General features: G+C 45.9%; 2 protein-coding genes across 4 annotated transcripts; both read left to right on the top strand.

Annotated features, from left to right (window-relative positions):
* Positions 1-7,208: 7,208 nt before the first annotated feature.
* Positions 7,209-9,298, top strand: LOC136507976 (probable pectate lyase 4). Its single transcript, XM_066502563.1, has 3 exons — positions 7,209-7,569; positions 7,663-8,014; positions 8,157-9,298. Exons 1-3 carry the CDS (start codon positions 7,335-7,337, stop codon positions 8,668-8,670), a joined length of 1,101 nt encoding a protein of 366 aa, XP_066358660.1. The 5' UTR covers positions 7,209-7,334; the 3' UTR covers positions 8,671-9,298.
* A 6,477-nt stretch (positions 9,299-15,775) lies between these two features.
* LOC136508334 (NAD-dependent protein deacylase SRT2-like) lies at positions 15,776-20,147 on the top strand. Of its 3 annotated transcripts, none has more exons than XR_010771928.1 (11): positions 15,776-15,925; positions 16,680-16,767; positions 16,849-17,098; positions 17,173-17,238; positions 17,330-17,375; positions 18,068-18,228; positions 18,307-18,436; positions 18,807-18,971; positions 19,296-19,484; positions 19,581-19,680; positions 19,773-19,789. XR_010771928.1 is itself a non-coding variant. In XM_066502991.1 (11 exons), the coding sequence occupies exons 1-11, from the start codon at positions 15,881-15,883 to the stop codon at positions 19,824-19,826; spliced, it is 1,188 nt and encodes a 395-aa protein (XP_066359088.1). In that variant the 5' UTR covers positions 15,776-15,880; the 3' UTR covers positions 19,827-20,147. The 3 variants fall into 3 exon arrangements, 2 of the variants coding, with proteins under 2 accessions (XP_066359088.1, XP_066359087.1); XM_066502991.1 differs by having other exon boundaries at positions 16,725-16,767; positions 19,296-19,423; positions 19,773-20,147; XM_066502990.1 differs by having other exon boundaries at positions 19,296-19,423; positions 19,773-20,147.
* The last annotated feature ends 706 nt before the right edge of the window (positions 20,148-20,853 follow it).

Below are 20,853 nucleotides of genomic sequence, written 5' to 3'. Positions count from 1 at the left end.
GAAGGCCAGAAGGGGGTTGGCTGTAGAGATGTATAGTTCCTCCATCCCCCCTCACCTACTCTCTCTTCTTTTGACAACAGGAGCTTTTGTGCAGTCTTGTTCTTTTGACACCTGACCTTGATGGTGTAGTTTGCCTAGAAGGGTGGCTAACAATAGGTAAGGATTTGGGAACATTTGAGCCCTTGGCTGTTGGGCGGAACTTGGTATTGTAAGAAACTTATTTGTAGCCTCTGTTGGCTACTTTTTATTTGATAACTAGTTGTCTATTTGTGTTGTTTATGCCTCTGGTGGTAACTGTAGGATTTAAAGGCCTATGATGCATAAAACAAACATGAGGTGGCTACCTTATTCTTGTTTTGATGGTTTTGTTGTTGTGCTTTCTTCTTTATTTGCCTATCCTTCCATTCTACACTTATGCTCAGTTGTACTCCACAGCAACAACATCCTCTTATGATGGCTGATGGCAGTGAGTGCAACTAATCAAAAGGTCTGTATTGCAGTGAGTGCAACTGTTGTTTATTTGCCTCTTTATTTGGTTCTTATAATTCTTGGTAGCCACCAATGACTAAACAAGGAAAAAAACCACCAAACTACTAAGCTGAGGCTAATTTTTTTATCAAGTAGCCGATGATGTTCACCATCATTCAAACTGAATGGTCGACTGAGGCATGTCATTCAGACCACTTACATGTTCTACATTTGGTTGGTTTCAGAGAATGCCTCATTTCTATGTGGTCTTTGAAGGGAAGAAACCTGGAATTTATTTTACATGGTATGAGTGTGCTAAGCAAGTGCTTAGGAAAGAATGGGCTATCTATCAGAAGTACAACAACTATGATGATGCTCTTAGAGATTTTAATGCAAGGGTACCTCAAGAACCCTTGCTGGTACCAATTGATGCCCCTCATGGGGATGCATCAGCATCCCATGAACTGGTGACAGCTCAAGGTTATGAAATCTATCCTCATTCACCTGGGCTGCAAGGCTGTTGCAAAAATGCTGTCATCTTGATCTTGTTTATGGTTGTAGTTGGTCTGTCACTCAAGCTGTTCATGTGCCACAGCTGTTGTTTTAATTAGGCCGATGATGACACAATAGGATGACTGCATTAGCTGGCTACATGCTTTCTGTTAACTTGTTGCCCTTCTCGGCTTGCCAAACTGTTAAATGTTGTATTTTGGCCAATGATGACACAATGGATCGATGCATTAGCTGGCTACATATCATTTTGCTGCCTCTTTATCTGTTTCTGTGAACTTTTTCGTTTGTTGGCTTCAAAACTTGACTAGCGGATGCTGCTGTTCTTCTTTACTGACTTTGATTATCCCATGTAGCTAGTAATGCCATGAATTGTTAAACTAGCATGTCTGAGGCCAACTATTGCATGCTGAAACTTTGATTTGTTGTTGTAACGGTTATGGAAGAGCAACCTCATTCTCTTTTCATTCATGTCCATTTCTGTTTGTTGTTATGGGCCTGGCCGACCACAGCCAAATGACAAACACTATCTCGGTGTGGCAGTTGGTGGCGGTTAGCCTCTCAGCCCGGCTACCTCTTCGATGACAAACACAGCATCGCCTGAGTCGGGCTCACTGGGTACACATGCGCAAACAAGAGCTGTTGTACCACTTGGGGCAGGCCTGCCTAGGCCTGGGCCAGTTGGGATGGCCAGGCCGACCAGGTACAGGGTCGCAAACACGCCGTAATGACTGGTTTAGGCCTGGTTTAGTTCCTAAAAATTTTCACCCCAAACTATCACATCGAATCTTGCGGCACATGCATGGAGTATTAAATATAGATGAAAAAAAACTAATTGCACAGTTTGGTTGGAAATCGTGAGACGAATGTTTTAAGACTAATTAGTCCATGATTAGCCATAAGTGCTACAGTAACTAACATGCACTAATAATGGATTAATTAGGCTTAATAAATTCGTCTCGCAGTTTCCAGACGAGCTATGTAATTAGTTTTTTTTATTAGTATCCGAAAACCTCTTCCGACATCCTCGAAACATTCGATGTGACATCAAAAATTTTTATTTCGCGAACTAAACTCAGCCTTAGTCGATGGTTAATTAAAGTACGTCCCGAATCTTGAAGCGTGTAAGGACGACAACCAGCAGGGTGGGCGTGTAGGTGGCGGTGCGGGCGTGTAGCACGAGCGAGGACAGCGAACCGAGACGAGCGCTGCGAGCAAGAGCACGCCCATGTCCTGTTGGACGAAATGCTCTAGTAAGTCGCCTGCAGAGCCCAATCAGCATGCCAAATCAGCGCAAACAGCCGACGTGGAGGGACATGGGGCCCTGTTCGCTTTACTGAAAAGACAAGCTGAAAAGTACTGTTGACTAATTCGTTGTGAGAGAAAACACAGTTCTTTCGCTGAAAAGGTACGGCTAAAAAGACAAGCCGGTGCGCAACTTAAATAGTTTGGAGATCCAAAAATACACTTTCGAAGTTGATGGACCTATATGACACGTCAAAGTAAGTAAATGGACCACCAATACACTTAACTCTAATTATTAATTGAAAGACATGGTTTCCAAATGAATGTTCGTGCACGGAGCGAAATGAGTTCATTCACTACTACATAAATGGTTTTGCCAACGGTATTTTCATCATCAGTATTATTAAAACCGACGGTGACACTATATCACCACTGATTCAGATCAAAACTAGCAGCGAAAATGATTTTCACAGCCATATCAGAGATAGAGGCAACGGTGAAAACCACGCAGCACAATGCGGATACAATCATGCAAGCACGGCTGGGGATCAGATCACGGCATCCAAAACAGGAACGAAGAGAAGACACCACCTTTTGCATACTGAAAGCTCTTAAGGTAAGTGTTCTCTAACATCATCAGAATCTCTACAAGAATGGCCGCTTGTGGCTGAATAATATTAATACTCTGGATATAGAAACAGCAATAGCTCCTATGGACCAGAAATGTCTATTAGAGTTATACAGTAGAATACAATAATAATAAGATGTGTACAAGCATGCATTCACTAAATGTAGTCCAACCAAAGACATGCATCTGTCAACAAAACATTATCGAATCCAATTCACACAACTACATTAGTTTTCAGTTAACAGTTATATCACTTAAAATATCCAACGTCGTGGCATCGATGCAACATGCACTGTCACATGAAAAGTCCTTGAATGCTCATGAGCAAAAGCAAGTTCACACTGACAACAGATCTCTCCTGGTAGAGAAGAAACAACATACCACCTACACTCTATGATACTACGAAACAGTAGTGCTTTTGGAGCATGACGTGCTCACTTAACTTGTCTCGGTCTTCTCCAGGGCTGAAAACAAAGATTGATACATCTATAAATGGTGCAGCCTAAATGAAAACCGCAACTTGAATAGAAGCTCAAAATTCAACTTACTGTTGTAGTTGAGCAACTTCTCGATGAGGTCAACATGGGTCATGAGCATTCGCCTGCAGCAGTAGCGGAACAATTCCAAAGCATCCAGAGCATCCCTGGCAACAGAAAGCATAGAAAGTAATATCATGAATGCTATTGGTTTATGTCATAGCATTCCAAAGAATGGGATTTGTGGATACAGCCGAGAGACAATTTTTAACGATACTTGACAGAAAATACAAATCGATCAGTAACAAGGACATGGAGCCCATATATGCTCAGGGAACTGAGTAGGTCAAAATCTTTACCAACTGCGATGCATAGCACAAAATCATAATACACTATAGTATATATTTAGATTATTGTTGACAAATGAGTTTTCCTTTGATGATTGGTGGGCTATAGTGCAAACGAGAGAGTAGATGGACAAGTCAGGAAGGGGCTCAACTCCATCACCATCTTAGGAGCATGGTCCATTTGGAACCAGCCGGTGTGTGTTTTAGGGTCTCTCTCCTAACCTAGCAGGAGTGGTATCGCTGGTTAGCGAGGAGATGCAGTTTTGGAGTATGACCAGGGCTCAAAAGGATTATACCATCTTATCTGCCCTCACGTCAGAATAAGGTTAGTTCTTAACATAATGATACGTAGCACCCCAGCATGTGGGAGGAAAAAATCACAAAAAGCATACATGCAGAATTGCAGACATGGAGGTACATTCCCACATGGTAAGGTGTTCTTATGAATCTTCATCTGAATGGCCCTAACCCAAGAAGCCCAACATTAGACAGCCGACCACAAGGGTAGGGATAGGAGAAGGGTACTGGGATAATAGATTTATTTCTTCTTGCTTGATTTGATTGGTACATCACATCTCCTTATATAGCTATTTCTTCTTGCTTGATTTCATTGATACGTCACCTCTCCATATATAGCTAGAGGCTTACTTGACTCCTAAGCATGGTTTTTAAGGCGGCAAGGTGAGCCACTCATTCGAGTCGACTAGGCGACGCCTAGGCGACCATAAGGCGAGGCGACGCCTTACCATTCTAAGAAATAGGAAAATAGCAGTAGGGAATAGGCAAAAAAAAAGGGAAAAAAGGAAAAATAAAAACCAGAAAAGGGCAAATGTAAAGAGAAGTGCTTGGCCCAGCCCAATAGGCAGCCCACAAGTGCGTCCTTATCCCTTCTCAGGTCATCTCTCACGCAGGCGCCGGTGCCGCCGCTGCACGCATCCCTCCTTCACGCAGGCACAGCACTGCCGCATCTCCCTGCTCCACGCACGCAGATGCAGCGCCGCCGCATCTCCCTCCTTCACTCAAGCACAGCGCCGCTGCATCTCCTCCCTCATGGCTCACGCAGGTACAGCGCCGCCCTCCCTCCCTCACGCTGCTCTTGCTGCGTGCGCTCAGCCTGCCCTCCGCACTTTCCCTACCTCTTGCTGCTGCTCCCTCAGATCCCCATCTTGATCAACCGCAGCCTCCTCCGCAGATGACCTAGGCAGCACCGAATTTGGTGGGGATGATCGATGAGGTAGCTGCATGGCCTCTCCCTATCGTTTTCCTCTGCTTTTGGTTAGGCGTCGGGGACGCTTTACTCCCTGCGAGCGCCTTGTCGCTCGCCTAGGCGACGCCTTAAAAACCATGCTCCTAAGCAAGATGGCTAATCTTATCTCTAACCGTAACCCTAATGAACCTCTCATACTAACTGAAACAGCCCATATGGCCTAGCCAACTGCGCCCGTGACAGGTGTCCACTGTTTAACAGATTTAGTTTCTTGGGCTCACAATCAATTGTGGTTTCCATGTACTATTAAACATGTTGTTCCTTTATGTAGGGTCATATCTTCTGAACTTGGGGTTTGTTTTCGTGTTTTGATGTGGTGGTTGCCGCCTCATCTGAACCCTGGGCATTCAGTAAGGATGGCAGTAGTTGGTTTCAGGGTAAGAACAATTTAAGTTTCACAAACTTCTGTAATTTCGTTGCCATGAGTAATGAAATTCAGTTTGTCAGTGGTGGAAAAAATGTACTATTAAACATAAATAGCATTAATAATGACTAATTTCAACCACCAACATTCAGGATGTATAAATATAATAAAAGGTTAAGCATGAGATCCTAGTAGGGCACAAAAACAGAAACCCTGAAGTTACGGACATATACATCTTAGCTAATCTGAACTAACATAACATGTAGGTGTACGGACGCCACACAATGATAATTTGCTAGCATACAAATAAGGCTTAGGGGCAACAGATCTTTTAATGGAGTACAAAGAAATCCACCTATAGATCAGTGACCTCTTCTGGTATGTAAACTGTTAATCACTATCAGGCATATAGTCTAGGACACACTGCTACTTCTGCTGAATCAGTATACCCAAGCTCTTATTTATTAATTATGGACCAATCCACTCTATTGATTATCTTTGTCAGTAACAAGATATACATCATATTTCAGTCATTCAGTGGCATTCTTAACAGCCTAGAGTTCAAATTTTAAAAAAGATTACTAAAGTTTTGCAGTTAATGAGGTACAACAGTGAGGAGAATGTGCAATTGATCTCATATGCCAGGTTTCATAACAATTCTAGGACAGAGCTGCTTCGACAGAACTAAATGAATAAATTTAAAGGGAGAAGAAGCATGGAAAATTTATCCTTTTGGTTTAACTCAGGCTTGTGCAGTTGTGTTCATTTGTCCAGGAGCAGCGCATATCTTTACCTCACCACCAAAAGAATCTCTTGTTTTAAATGTATCCCCCCTTAAAACACCATAGCACGATGCAACAGAAACACCGCTCGAGATGCAGCAATAAAACCGCAATATAATAGCCCTGTGATCAAAAGACAGGAGATTTTACCCTTCCGAGTAGTCGGCCTGGAGGAGGTCGAGGTAGAGGTCCCACTTGTTCCCAATCACCTGAAATAGCGAGAAACAAACACAGCTTACATGCTGTTTGGTTGTTCAACAGCAACGCAAATGTAAATGAAATTAGTTCAAATGGTATCTCTTGCCATAACGTCCGCAGCTTTAATTCATTTACGTTTGCATTACCAACGGTACAACCAAACAGCTTACGTGCTGTTTGGTTCGTTCAACAGTGACGCAAATGTAAATGAAATTGGTTCAAATAGTATCTCTTGCCGTAACGTCCGCAGCTTTAACTCATTTACGTTTGCGTTACCAACGGTATAACCAAACAGCTTTTGTGCAGTTTGGTTCATTCAACAGTAACGCAAATGTAAATGAAATTAGTTCAAATGGTATCTCTTGCCGTAACGCCCGCAGCTTTAATTCATTCACGTTTGCGTTACGAACAGTACAACCAAACAGCTTAATTAGTTCAACTCAACATCACAGCAATGTCTCCTCCCCCCCATGCTCGAGACGCGGCTGGCAGCCTAGCAAGTGGTGTGCGCCAATCACGACGCGCGGTGAGTGCTGCAGGCCCGGAGGGGTACCGAGCTGTCGCTGTGCGACGAGAACCAAACTCTAGAGGAACCAACCTAACCCAAACCGGCCGCGCGAACTGTAGGGCGAATCGGGAGGGGCGTGTTACCTTGCCGCAGGTGAAGCAGCGCACCGGGATGATCATCTTCGCCTCTGCCGCCGCCGCCGCCGCTGGAGCCCGGAGCTGGGGAGGGGGAAGGAGGGTTTGGTCGTTGGGTCGTGGAGGAGGTTGTGAACGAAACTGAGTAGCGAGTGAGGCGGTCATATGAGCACATGGGATGGGCCTTTGGGCTGGACGATTGGGCCTGGGCTATTCCCCCTCGGGGAATAAAATTGTATATGGGCCCGCGTCCAACCAATTCACGCGGCTACCCTCGGGCCTCGGCAGACTTTTCTTCGTGTCGGCGGATCTGGCCGCGTAGAGCGCCGCTGGGAGGAGAGGGGACAGCGGAGGCGGCGTCCCGAGTCCCGACCGCCGCCGGCAGCTTGGGGCGTACCACGTGTTCCATGGGTTCACGAGTTTCGGGGCGCCACCACATGGATCCTCCTCCCCCTACTCCTCCTCCTCCTCCGCCGCCGCACCCTCCTCACTCTCAGGGCGAGCGTCACGGCGGCGGAGAGACGATGCCGTACCAGGACGCGGACCACAGGCTCCGGGCGCTGGCCGGCCGCGCGGAGGGCTTCGGCCGCCACGCCATCGGGGGCCTCCACGGTGCCATCTACCGCGTCACGTCCCTCCAAGGTACGTACGATCCCTCCCAGCTAGCGCTTCCAATCGTGGAACCAAACAATTGATTGATTCCTGAACGACGAGTCGGCGTCGGCGCGGGCGCAGACGACGGCCGCGGGAGCCTGAGGGAGGCGTGCCGCGCGGAGGAGCCGCTGTGGATCGTCTTCGAGGTGTCCGGCACCATCCACCTCCGCTCCTACCTCCGCGTGTCCTCGTACAAGACCATCGACGGCCGCGGGCAGCGCGTGGTGCTCGCAGGCAAGGGGCTCCAGCTCAAGTCCTGCCACCACGTCATCGTCTGCAACCTGGTGTTCGAAGGAGGCCGGGGACACGACGTGGATGGCATCCAGATCAAGCCCGACTCCACCAACATCTGGATCGACCGCTGCACCCTCGCCGACTACGACGACGGCCTCATCGACATCACGCGGCAGAGCACAGACATCACGATCTCAAGGTCTTTTTCTTTTCCTTCCCGCCTCCTCTTGTAAATGTTCTTATATATACTGCAAAAACTGCTATGCAATGCAGTAATTTGTAACAATCCATCTAGTATACCTTCAACAATGAACCAGCCAATCAACCAATGCTGCATGCAGATGCCACTTCATGCGGCACGACAAGACGATGCTGATCGGCGCCGACCCAACGCACGTCGGTGACCGCTGCATCAGGGTTACCATCCACCACTGCTTCCTTGACGGCACGCGGCAGAGGCACCCGCGCCTCCGCTTCGGCAAGGTCCACCTCTACAACAACTACATGCGCAGCTGGGGCATCTACGCAGTCTGCGCGGGCGTCGAGGCCCAGATCGTGTCGCAGTGCAACATCTACGAGGCAGGAGGAGGGCCCCCGAAGAAGTCGACTGTGTTCAAGTACATGCCGGAGAAGGCCGGCGACAGAGAGGATGTGGTGGCAGGGCTGATCAGCTCGGAAGGGGACGCCTTCCTCAACGGCGCGCTGCCCTGCCTGATCGGTGGCCCTGGACCTGTCTTCAGGCCAGAGGAGTACTACCAGCAGTGGACCATGGAGCCAGCGTCGCCGGCGCTCAAGGACATAATACAGCTCTGTGCGGGATGGCAGCCGGTGCCCAGGCCCTCTGACGATTTCTAACTTCTTCGTAATTCTGATATGCCACGTCTTGCTTCTGCTAAGAGAGTATTCGTTTCACAGTAGCACTGCATTTGTATGCATCCCATCCCTAGGTAATTTAACATTTGTTTCATGGTAGCAATTTATTTGTATGCTGCGCCTCTTCATCTGCCGCCCTCTACTTGTATTTTTATTATTTATGGTACAATTATCAATGTACAGAGATTTCTCTCATCCATAGCATTTGAATAGCTTTCAGTTGTGAATGATACTCTTATGTACTTGCTTTGTAGACATTCACAGAGAATTATTGGTGAGATTAAGATCTCCATTCAGAATTGGTGTCAGGAATGTAGGGATTAACTAAGATCCACAGAGCTTGATGATTTAGCTGCGCGAGGTGATTATGACAGAAGGATCCTTCAAGATACAAAAAAAAAAAAGGTATGTCAAGATTGTCCTTTAGATTTCATTTGTTTTTGGAGGGATGGGAGTATGGTTGATTATGCACCTCATTTTCATAACCACAATCTGTATATTTGTAGTCCATATCATTATATCTTGTAAGTTTACATCCTCTTTTAGAGCAAATGTAATCTTAGCATTCATGTTGACCAGATTAACTAAAGCACACACATAAAAAACAATATATTCTCTTGTTTTCTTCTGTTGATCGTTGTCCTTTGCCCACCGTCATAAATGGACTTTACCTCAGATGCTTATGATCAAACTCTTCAAAAAAGACATGTTGGCCTAGGATAGGTTTTCTAGTTGCCTACTGAACTATAAACAATGGGCGCTGGGGCTAGAGAACATTGAAATAGCGTGTGAAGGAGCAACTCTCGAACTTTTTCCCACAAAAACAGATTCCTTTTTGGAACTTTAGATGTCATACAGTACAGGGAATGCTATTGTGGAATTCATAGCAGACTGGACTGGTTTAAATAGCAGTATTCGAAAATTAGTTTGAAGCAGGATGGTAAAAGAGGCCGGAAGGGGAAGAAGTATGCAGGGCCAGGGTTCTTGCCCCGATGTATTGCCGTTGTTGAAGATCACAAATCTCAAGGGCCGACTTTTTGTCCTTTGGGCAGAAATGTGTGATCTTGCAAACAAAACTAACAAACATGTAGCCACCTCAGGTAACCAAAATGAGGTAAAGAACAGGAATGCAGAAAAGACGTTAAGCTCTCAGCATCACTAGGCTTGCAATTGGGTTTTGTGTTGATGCATTCCGAATTGTGTGTTCATAACATAACAGCAAATAAATATTCCTCTTCTCTGTAGCATCGCTGGATCGAACCTTTCATCTGTTAATAGTTCCTCAAAACTCTATTTTACCATGAAATGCACTCAGAAAAGGATTATTCATGAGAATCAAAATAAAAGCTTGGTCCTGAAACTGGAGGTAAAAGTGCAGGAATACAAGCGAACACTTGAAGCCCTAGTTGCGTGAAGTGAGTATATGACACAAGGATATTCGAGAAACAGAAGGAAAAAGTCGTGGATTTTTTTCTTTTTGAAATTTTAGCTGGAGCACTGCTGTATCATCATTTATTCAAGAGCAGCTGCAGCGCGCACAACACAAAAACGAAAGGGTCTGCTCCATCAAGGAATTAGGTTAAATCTTTTTGGAGGTTCTGGTTTTGAGCTGAGGGGGGTTTATTTTGAAGATTAAGAAGATGTTGCTCTATTGTCTGAAGTTGATAGGCTTAGATTTGCACCAAGTCTTAAGATCTGCGATGAGATATGCTACTTTTTGCTGAAAATGGCGACACTAGGAGTTGTCCCAACTCTGTTGGCCACCTGATGAAAATCATTTTCAAAGAGCCGCCAGTTTTCAAATCTAAAGAGTTTTTTAGGTTTTTGATACGAAGAGTTAAGAACTGCAAGAATCGGAGGGCATGATCACTATGCATCATTGGAAGGTGGAAAACTTTTGTTGAAGGAAATTCCGCACACCATTCTGCACTGCCAAGAAATCTATCCAGTCGATCAAAAGTTGGATTAGCATTATAGCGTTTGTTAGACCAAGTGTATGCAGGCCCATTATAACCAAGATAAAAAAAAAGGCCACAATTTTTAACCAAACAGCAGAACTCAGATATAATTCTAGCATTAGTAGGTCGGGGACCTAACTTTTCATTTGCATTCATAACATTGTTTAGATCACCCATACATATAACAGGTAGGTTCGGGTATTGTACAACAAAAGATCGAACCTGGTTCCAGATGCTAGTGGTTTGGTGATGATCACCATACATACAAATTAAAACAAACTTCTTCAGGTTTTGCTTATGAACACACAAAGCAAAGAAGTGGTGGCTAGCTGAAACTACTTCTCGGTCTACATCATTTCTGTTAAGAAGCCATAGTCCACCCGATTGGCCTTGAGCTGGAACAACATGAGCTTTATCGACATCGAATCGATTCATCATAGATTTAGTAGTGAATTTGGCATTTCTAGTTTGAGAAACAAAGATTACCTGCGCATTCATTGAGGAACTGAGGCGGACGAGGTGACGCATCTTAGGGCTGCCGAGGCTCCCGCCTCTTCCCCGGCAGTTCCAAGACAGAAGGGTCATGGCGTCTGTGGCGCCTTGGGAGCTGGCGCCAGAGCCCGTTGTAGATTCGGGTGATGGAGGTGACTACTAGAGCTATCACTCGCATGTTGGCGTATATTTTGCGCCAAATGCTTACTCGCTGAGGCTGCGGAACGACTTCGGCGGGGATCATCTCTGCAGCGCGTGGGGCGACGGGCAGGGGGCGCAGCAGGGCTTTGGGAGTGGAAATCCTTGGCCATGAATGAAAGCGCCGCGGGGGAGGATTATAGATGGGCAACGGGCCGGCCCGGCACGGGCCCGGCCCAGGCATGGGCCGGTCGGGCTGGGCTAGGAAAGGCATGGCGTGCCAACGGGCCGTGCCTAGTTGGCCTTCGTGCCTAGTCGACGGCCCAGGCATGGCCTGTCGGGCCAATTTTCGTGCTGGGTCAGCTCGAGAAGCATGGCTAAGCTAGCAGGCGGGGCCGCCCTGTGGCCCACTGCCGACAGAGAGAGAGAGAGCAGAGAGGGAAAGGGAGGCCAGGAGGGCGCTGCTCGACACCGCAAGGCCGGTGCCTGCGGTGCGCCAGCGTGGAGGGCGTGGAGGAGGAGGCGGCCGCTGGCCGGTGGTGCGGGGCCGCGGAGACCGGGTCCGTGGAGGGAGGACGGCGGCGCCTAGGAGCCGGGCGGCAAAACCAAGCAGACTCAGGAGAGCGGCAGCAGCTTGCCCTCGAGGAGGAGGTGGAGGAGGAGGAGGCTGGGGGGTGAGGAGGAGGTGGCACCGTCGGCGGCTCAGCGCTGGGGGCCACGGAGGCGAGTGGCGCGCCTGGCGTCGTGACTCGCGACTGCGGGAGTCACGGGCCTTGTGAGATGTGCGTGCGGCGCAGGTGGGGGAAATGGAGTGGGATAGGGTTTGGGTGGAAAGTAGTGGGATGTGCCTTTATTCCTTTAGCAGGCCAATGCAAGCACCGGACCTTCCACTAGTTTGCGGGCCGTGCCGTGCCAGCCCATGTGCCTCGGGTGCGGCTCAGGCACGGCCCTGTACATCGGCCCGTGCCGGCCTAGGCCGGCACAGTGACGGGTCGTGCCGTGCTTGCGCCGGGCCAAAAACATGGGCCTCGTGCCAGACTGACGGGCTCGGGCTGCATGCCCGTATATAGGGATGATGGACTTTCGGAGGGCTGGCCATTGTAGGAGTGGTAGGAGTAGAGCGGTGATGCGTAGTAGTGTTGGGACGAGGCGGGAGCGAGCTAGAGGGTTTGGGCGCTGTTTTATGGAGCGAGGTGGTGGCTTGCTGCAATGTCGTCGGTGGTGTGTTGGGCGCGAATTGGGGCCCCAACGGGCTGGACATTGGAGGGACCCGGCATCTGGAGCAACTGATCAGTATTAATTGGAGCATGGGAACCTTTTCCTTTTTTGTTGGATTTTGAAATCAGGTGTGAAGGGGGTTGGGCTTTGGTCAAGATTCATGGGCTGTCGAATCGGAGCAGAAATGTGAGCAAGCAGGCCTTGCACATATGCATCAGTAGCAGCAGGTAGACCATCAGTAGCGGGCTCAGCGGTAGCGTGCTGAGCTGCCGCTCGATCAGTGGCCTGGTAGACCGCGCCGGTATTGTGGACCGTGTCGTCACCAGTGTGAAGCTCAGCCTCATTACGCTCCTGCAGGCTGAGTCGAGGAGCAGCAATCACAAGCTTGAAGGCCTAGTTGCGTGAAGTGAGTATATGACAGAAGGATACTCGAGAAAGAGAAGGAAAAAGTTGTGGATTTTTTTTTCTTTTTTGATATTTTCAGCATGTTCGCTCGTTGGTTTTAGCTAGGCTTATTCAATTAGCCAACAGTGTTTTTCTCTCACAAAAAACCAGCGTCAGCCAGCCCAAACCATCACCAGCACCAACCAGCGAACAAGCCGTTTAGCTAGAGCACTGATGTATCATCATTTATTTAAGAGCAGCGCACACAACACAAAAACGAAACGGTAATGCTGCTTATGGACCCAGTATAAGTCGCCCGCTCGCTTTGCGCGGCATTTGCACCTCGCCCGCACCACCCCCGTCGACGACGCCTACTCGCTCAGCACGCTGCGCGCCTCTGTTCCGGGACGGAGCCCGTCCTCGGTCGCGTCGCCCCCGCTCGCGCCGCACCGCCTAGCTTGCGTCCGCGCCGCTCGCCCGCACCGCGTGCCCCCGCCCGGACTCGCGTCTCCTATCGCAGCCGTGCTCCATCCACCTGCCCTTGCCCCTGGCGAGGTCCGTGCCACCGGCAACCTGCGCGCCACTCCGCGGTATCGAGCTCCACGTCGACGAGTCTCCATTCGTCCGAGCAGCAAGCAGATGCTACGCTGAAAGCGCTTGTTGCAATAGTATATTTCATGTGTTTCAGAGGTATGTTGCAAGTATTGTATATCGATATTGCAAAAGTAGATCGGGATGTTGCACATGTTGCAATGGCTATACACGTATATGTTTCAAGTGTGTTCCAAATGTTTCATCTGTTCCAGACAAATGTTTTTTTTACCGAAAAATATTCCGTATAAATGTTGCAAGTGTTTTATCTAAATAAATATGGGAGAGATGAACATGACCCAAAAAGAGTGATGAAACAAACTAAGGGAGTGTTCGGCTGGCTGGTTAATAAGCCAAAATATTGTTCCGGCTGAATTGTTGTGAGAGAAAAATATTGTTCTAGCTGGAAGACATTGTTCATGTGAACAGTGCCCGCGTGAGTGGGCTGGCCAGCCAGTCAGCCGAACACGCTCTAAGACAGCCCCATCTCGTCTCCCTGACCTTGACCCAACGCTCTCAGACTTCGAGCTCCAGCAAGACACCAGAGGTGTTGCTCTTCTCTGAACATCTGAAGGAGATTGTTGATGCATGGTCGTGCCCCGTCAAAACACATGAATTACGGTGTTTCCAAATTACCCAAGCACCCAAAATAATAATTGAGTTCACCTTTTCTTGTATCTTTCTGAACCTTTTTCACAACTTTTCTCCACCTATCTGCAAAAGACAATTTATGATAACCTGGAACCAATCTTGTAAGCCCAAAGGTGTAAGAACCCGGGAACCAAAAATCCCAAGAGAACACACATGTGGTGAGCAGATGTTCAATGTCTTCTTCCTCCTGGTCACATAGTGGACACTTGGGCGGATGCGGAAGGCCTCGCCTCGCAAGTCTGTCCATTGTCCCACACCGGTTCCGGATGTCGAGCCAAAGAAAAACTTTGCATTTTGATGGAGCCCAGGATTTCCATAGCCGGCGTCAATGCTCAAAAGAGATTGCTCCATTGAAGAAGGCACGATAAACAGATTTGGAGGGGAAATTACCCAAGCCATCTAGTCTCCATATATGCACATCTTCATCCTAGGAAAGATGTATATCCAGTAACATATCGCACAATTGAAAATACTCGAAAAGCCCTATTAGTGATAGTTCTCCTTGGATATCCGCAGGCCAGGATTGGTCGTGCAGGGTCTGTGCTACTGTGTGTTGTTTACGGGTTTTTCAAGGCACGTTAGCAACCACCAAAGGCGCTAGATCTGCTACAGAGGAGCCCATGAGCCATCTGTCTAAGCGCGTGTTCAGTTCCACCCTAAAATCACCAAAAGTGCTACAGTACCTATCACATCGAATGTTTGCGGCCTATGTATAGAGCATTAAATGTAGACGAAAAAAAACTAATTGCACAGTTTGGTGGGAAATTGCGAGACGAACGTTTTGAGCCTAATTAGTCCATGTTTGAACACTAATTGTCAAATAAAAACGAAATGCTACAGTAACCCAAAATTCCAATTTTCTGGAGCTAAACACGCGCTAACTAAAAAAGCGTGTTATTACCATCACCGACATGTGATTCAAGAGCAACAACGCACATGCATTTCGGTGGACATGCATGTTAAGCCCTTTCCAAGATCGATTTGGATCCGTTCTCGCAAACCATAGTCATCGGACTTGCAGGGCCCTCCCAAATCAAGTGGACGTTGGACTTTATCCCATGCGACCAAGCAGGACCCACCATTCAATTTTGGTTAACCGGTTTTTCCGTTAAATTAAATCGGTTTAGTTTGGTTAAAAGAGTAGACCAGTGATATGCACCCGGCACCGCTTTGCAGGAGATGGCCTTACGAACATTACAGAGAAATGGAATGGAGTGGTCTAGGTGAAACACCGAGGCCTGATTTAGATTACAAGTTTTTTCACTCTTTCTCTATCACATCAAATCTTTAAACACATGTATAGAGTATTAAATATAGATAAAAAAAATAACTAATTACATAGTTTGATTGTAAATTACGAGACAAATCTTTTGAGCCTAGTTAGGCCATGATTAGACAATAATTATCAAATACAAACGAAAGTACTACAATACGAAATACTGATTCCTAACCCCAACCTAGACCAGGCAAGGAACACAAAGTAAAAAGGTTTTCATCGTCCTAACACGATACCGTGCAGCACGACTGCACGAGTTAGAGGGACACGTCTGCGGCCCACGTAAGAGCTGACGTGGCACGGCAGCACGGGAGTGGCGACACGGGAGTTGTTGGTGTTGGTCTCGTCACTTCCCTTTTGTTTACTTCCCACCAAACGAACCCGCACGGCCGCCTCTGCCAGCCTCGCGTCCTCCGGACCTCGCGGCGACCGCGCCTCCACGTCACGTGCGCCGCCGCCCGCCGGGGAGGACCGCCGACGCCCGATGGCGGCTGCCCCTGCCGCGCACGCCTACCGCGCTTCGGCTTCGGTAACTACTCGCCCTCTCCATTCTGCCTCTGCGCTGCGCTGCGCAGCTCCGTTCCCCCTCCCTTCTTCTTCCTCCTCCTCTTCTCAAAGCACACTCTTGTTTGCCTCAATCGAAATTCTAAGGCGTGTGAATAATTCGTGTCTGAGGGTGCTCGTCAGTAAAAAAAAAAAAATATATATATATATATACCCAAGATTTGGGCATGGTTGTTCAGTGCATCGTGGAGTCTAGCAATTTTGGTAGTCTCAGCTGAGGCCTAACAAGACTTGGGGGATAGGAATGGGGAAGACGACTGTCGTGCTGTTTGGGTGGATGAAGTCCTTTATCAAAACTAAGCTGCAATTTCTTAGCTTGATTATAGCGCCAAGGTTTTTAACCTGGCATTGCCATGGGTTAGTGCGTGATCCCCAAATGGAGAGTGTTTAACAGTCCCGAATGGCCTTTCTATGAGATGCAGCTTTAAACCATTTGGTTCAATGAGTTGCCAGTTGGCGCTACAAATTCCAAGAACAGATACAGCTGAGATCATATTAGACACTGGAACAAGAATCCAAAGTCAAAGTATGCAAGAGTGTAAGAGTAAGCCTGTGTGGAACTTCACTCTGACATGCTCAGCTGTGACAATAAGACCGTACTGTAGTGTGGAACAAAGATTAGCCTAAAATAACCCCGACTTTTTTTTTGCATACTGTGGTAATTGAATTCTCTCAGAACACTTTGTGGGTTATGAGTATAAATTTCTTTAACTGAATAGGTTGAGGCTTTTATGCAACCGACTTACACATGTAATGGAACTCAGATAATTGCAGGCCTAACCGGTGCTCTGCGGGCGGCGTCTAGAAGTAAGTTGCTTGAGAGGAATCTTTTTATAGGGTTAAGTGATTCTTTCTTTTGTAATAACACTTGAAATTGGTTTTGTTTAGGGTCATATGCTCATTTCTGCAACTTCCAAGCATCAGGAAACAATGTGCTTCTTTACAGAAGGGAAAATCCCCTCTCCTTGAATTACTCTTTCCGCTCCTTGAAAGCAAGAAATAACCATTCATCAGCCGTTGCACCTAAGGACTACTGTGAAACTTACATACAGTTTTTGAGAGATAAACGGGTAGTTCCTGATTCAGATCCTCCAAGCTCTAAAGATGTGGACCTATTATATAAATTTATTGATAAGAGGTGAGACCCTCTATATTTTAACGAACTTGTCATTTTTCTAAGTGAAATGGACTTCATTGCCTTTTTTCTTTCAGTAAAAGGCTCATGGTACTAACTGGAGCAGGAATGAGCACTGAATCTGGGGTTCCTGATTACAGGAGGTATGTGCATCGCTGTATCTGTCATGAAACTGTATTGTCAGCGTTACAATCTGTCAATATTCTAAAATGCAGAATTCTTATTTTATGGCAGTCCTAATGGTGCATACAGTACGGGTTTTAAACCACTTACTCATCAGGTGTGTCCAGCATCGCTTGTCCAATGATATCTCTTGGTGATACCTTTTAGACACCCCCCTCTTTTATACAAATTTCACAGATTTGTTTCATTTATTATGGAGCTATTCTTAAAAGGGGGGCACTGACATCTTTTAAGAAGTTCTCTGAATTATTGGACCTGTTTTTGTGAAATTTGCATCCTAAATATAACAAGATTATGTATTCTGTGTTTATGTACATCCATTATCTTTATCTGTGAGAAGGACTCCTAAAAACAGGCTACTTGCATTGGTTATTTCTTGCGTAACGATCAGTTATATTGCATAACAAGTAACTCTGCTCTCTTCACCTTTGTTCAGCTGTATAACTATCTGTAGCAAAGACTCGTAGCTAAAAAATTTATATTTTGAATTCCTGAGCAAGCATACCTATATAAAACCATTTAATAGCTTGCCCATGATGTGTGATCTATGTAGGCTTCATCATTGTTCTGCCTTGCTCTTATACTTAAGCTGTTCTATGACTTGTGGCACTCTTTAACAATTTTGCCCTATAATTTTTGCAACTTCATTTTTTGTTATTACTGTTTAGTTGGACCAACTTTCATATGAATTCATTCTTGCAAAGTTGCAATCACCAATTCACTCTTCATTTGTCCAAATCAATACCATGATTATTTTGTTCTTGGTTACTTACCACTTGAACAACATAGGAGTTTGTTCGCTCTATTCGAGCCCGGAGGCGGTACTGGGCTAGGAGCTATGCTGGATGGAGAAGGTTTAGGAGAGCACAACCAAATGCAGCCCATTATGCTCTTGCATCTCTAGAAAGGATTGGTCGTGTTCACTCAATGGTTACCCAAAATGTGGATAGGTAGGGAGCTGGGCCTGTGTTTGTTAATATGTAACAGAAGTGTATTTTTCACCGTCACTTGTTGCGCATGTAACTTAGGTTGCATCATCGTGCTGGGAGTAATCCACTTGAGCTGCATGGGACTGTATATGAGGTAATTTGTTTAGAATGTGGTACATCCATCAGCCGAGAATCATTCCAGGAGGAAGTGAAGAACCTAAACCCAAAGGTTTGTTGTCTATTTGATATGTATTTTTTTTTCTCATTAAATTGTCGATAGTATGTATTAGACATGAACCCTTTGAAAATTATATTTGTCACGCACAGAAGTTAAAGAGATTTTTTCACTTCCCTTTGAAGTTGTTGACTTATCATATAATTTGATATATGTTGCCTTTGCTTTTTGAATCATTCAGACATGGTTCATCTGTAATGATCATTTAGTCAGCTTCTCCAATAGATGCTAATATTTATCAGTATAGCAATACATTTACTGTAGATCATTGATGCCACGTGCTACTCAAATCTTAAAGTGAATTAATGCTTGCTCTTTTTCAGATTTGACCCCAGAGGACTGATGATTACTGTTGTTTCTGCAGTGGGCTGAAGCTATCGAGAGTTTGGAAGTAGGGCAACCAGGTTCAGACAAAAGTTTTGGAATGCAGCAGCGGCCTGATGGTGATATTGAGGTTGATGAGAAGTTCTGGGAGCAAGATTTTGATATTCCTAGCTGCCATCAATGTGGTGGAGTGCTAAAGCCTGATGTGAGGTTCTCTTCACCTTGGTACTTGTAGGATTAATTTCTAAGCCACATAGCTATCTAGGTTTAGTGGGTTTTTTTTTGAGCTAATCCACACCCAAGGGGGGTGGGGTTGTAATTCCTGGCTTAGGCTTCTATCGTTTTGAATTGGCAACAATACATCCTATATGATCTCTTTAATGATTAGTAATCTGTAGAAGTGGAATGTGAAGTGTCAATATGCTATTCCGTTTCCTGGCATTCTTTCACAAGGTTTTGTGATTTTACTGAAGCCTTACGAATATCATAACCGAAAGCTATTTTAACTTGTTATTTCCGATGTTTGAAGGTTGTGATGTTTGGTGATAATGTTCCTCAAGAGAGAGCTGAAAGCGCTAAGGACGCTGCAAGAACCTGCGATGCACTTCTAGTGGTTGGTTCCGCACTAATGACAATGTCTGCTTTTCGGCTGGCAAGGTATCATTAGAGAATACTACATAATAATATTTGACACCCTCTTGTACTACATGATCATGAGGTAGTCATCAAATTTGTTAAGATTTTTTTTTCTTTCTTGACAAAATCTCTCAAATTGGATTAAATTATATCTGTATGATCATAAATCTGAATTCAGGCTGGCACACAAAGCAAATGCTCCGATAGCCGCAGTTAGCATTGGGGAGACCAGGGCTGACAGCATTTTATCACTGAAAATCAATGCGAGATGTGGGGAGGTTGGTATCTCTTACTTTGAGGTTGCTGCACGTGTATCACAGCATGTGACTAACCTTTAGTTCTGTTTGCTTTGTTGCAACATTTTCTTCAGATATTACCCAGAATACTTCAGATGGGAAGCCTAGTGGTACCAAACGTAAGCTGAGCATTGCTTTCAAAGTGTCAAGTCTCGTCTTGTGTGCTGCCTACCATCTCCCATAATTAATCTTTGGAGAACTCAGTTAGTGGTGAAGAATACAAGAAGAAACATGTACAATTAGATGTAGATAAATTCAACATGTCATTGGATGGCAAAGGTCAATGGCCATCTGTGGTTGTTATATCCAAATTGTTCATAGGGGATAACTAATAGTGATTCCTGCAATCGATGATAATTTTCTGTAACATATTGCAAAGCTGTTAGATCAAATGTGAGGATGATGTTTAATGTTCAATCGGGGAGCCATAACTCGCCCTGTCTTGTGTCGATTGTTTAGTTATGAGTACTGGTTTTACTCAGTGCCGGCGTGACAGGCTCCAGCGCTGAAGCTTTTGCTGAAGAAGAAACGAGCGCGGGAAAATTCGGTATGAGGGTAAAGAACAAGTGGGCCGTGGGCCGTGTGCGGTGTATGAGGGTAAAAATTATCTAAAAGTCTCACAAAAAAATACCTCGTTCATCCTGATTCGATCATGCATTTGTAGATGGGGACCAGCGTTACCGATTCATGGCTAGTTTCTGGGGCTTGTCCTAGTTTATGATATGATAACCGTATCCAGTAAATATATAACCTTTTACTGATTTTACTAGTATGAGTCTGCTACCGGAGCTTCAGGAAACATGGTTTTCGGTAATTTTGTAGCCATTTTAAGATAACACAAAAGTAAGTGTTACTATTAAGATTCAATTTGGATCCAGGCCGGGGTGCGTGACCTGGAGTGCTTGGCGACGCAGGCGTAGAGCCGCGGTTGATCGTCTTGGTTGTCCGATTCAAAATGTAGCCAATTCGCGTCCAGTACCGGCTTAGCGCCGGAGTTTTCCTGTATTTGCAAAATTCTATCTACTTAATACAATGATACACAATTCTCTTGCGTAGTCGAGAGAAAAAAAACTGAGTATGTTGCCAAAGCGAAAGGAATGCCATGATAGCACCTATTTTTAAGACAACAAATATTCATTATTCCTTTGTGCAAGA

The sequence above is a fragment of the Miscanthus floridulus genome, chromosome 15 (genome assembly GCF_019320115.1).
Source record: "Miscanthus floridulus cultivar M001 chromosome 15, ASM1932011v1, whole genome shotgun sequence".
Lineage (NCBI taxonomy): Eukaryota > Viridiplantae > Streptophyta > Magnoliopsida > Poales > Poaceae > Miscanthus > Miscanthus floridulus.
Note: the sequence above shows the minus strand (reverse complement) of the source record. Positions and strands in the feature narration are given on the sequence as shown.

Bases quoted from the DNA above. Each gene is read 5' to 3' on its own strand.
- LOC136507976 (XM_066502563.1), top strand. From the start codon at position 7,335: ATGGGTTCACGAGTTTCGGGGCGCCACCACATGGATCCTCCTCCCCCT. The intron at 7,570-7,662 runs GTACGTACGATC...GCGCGGGCGCAG, and splicing joins CCGCGTCACGTCCCTCCAAG to ACGACGGCCGCGGGAGCCTG. The intron at 8,015-8,156 runs GTCTTTTTCTTT...TGCTGCATGCAG, and splicing joins ACAGACATCACGATCTCAAG to ATGCCACTTCATGCGGCACG.
- LOC136508334 (XM_066502990.1), top strand. From the start codon at position 15,881: ATGGCGGCTGCCCCTGCCGCGCACGCCTACCGCGCTTCGGCTTCG. The intron at 15,926-16,679 runs GTAACTACTCGC...TTAACTGAATAG, and splicing joins CCTACCGCGCTTCGGCTTCG to GTTGAGGCTTTTATGCAACC. The intron at 19,424-19,580 runs GTATCATTAGAG...ATCTGAATTCAG, and splicing joins TCTGCTTTTCGGCTGGCAAG to GCTGGCACACAAAGCAAATG.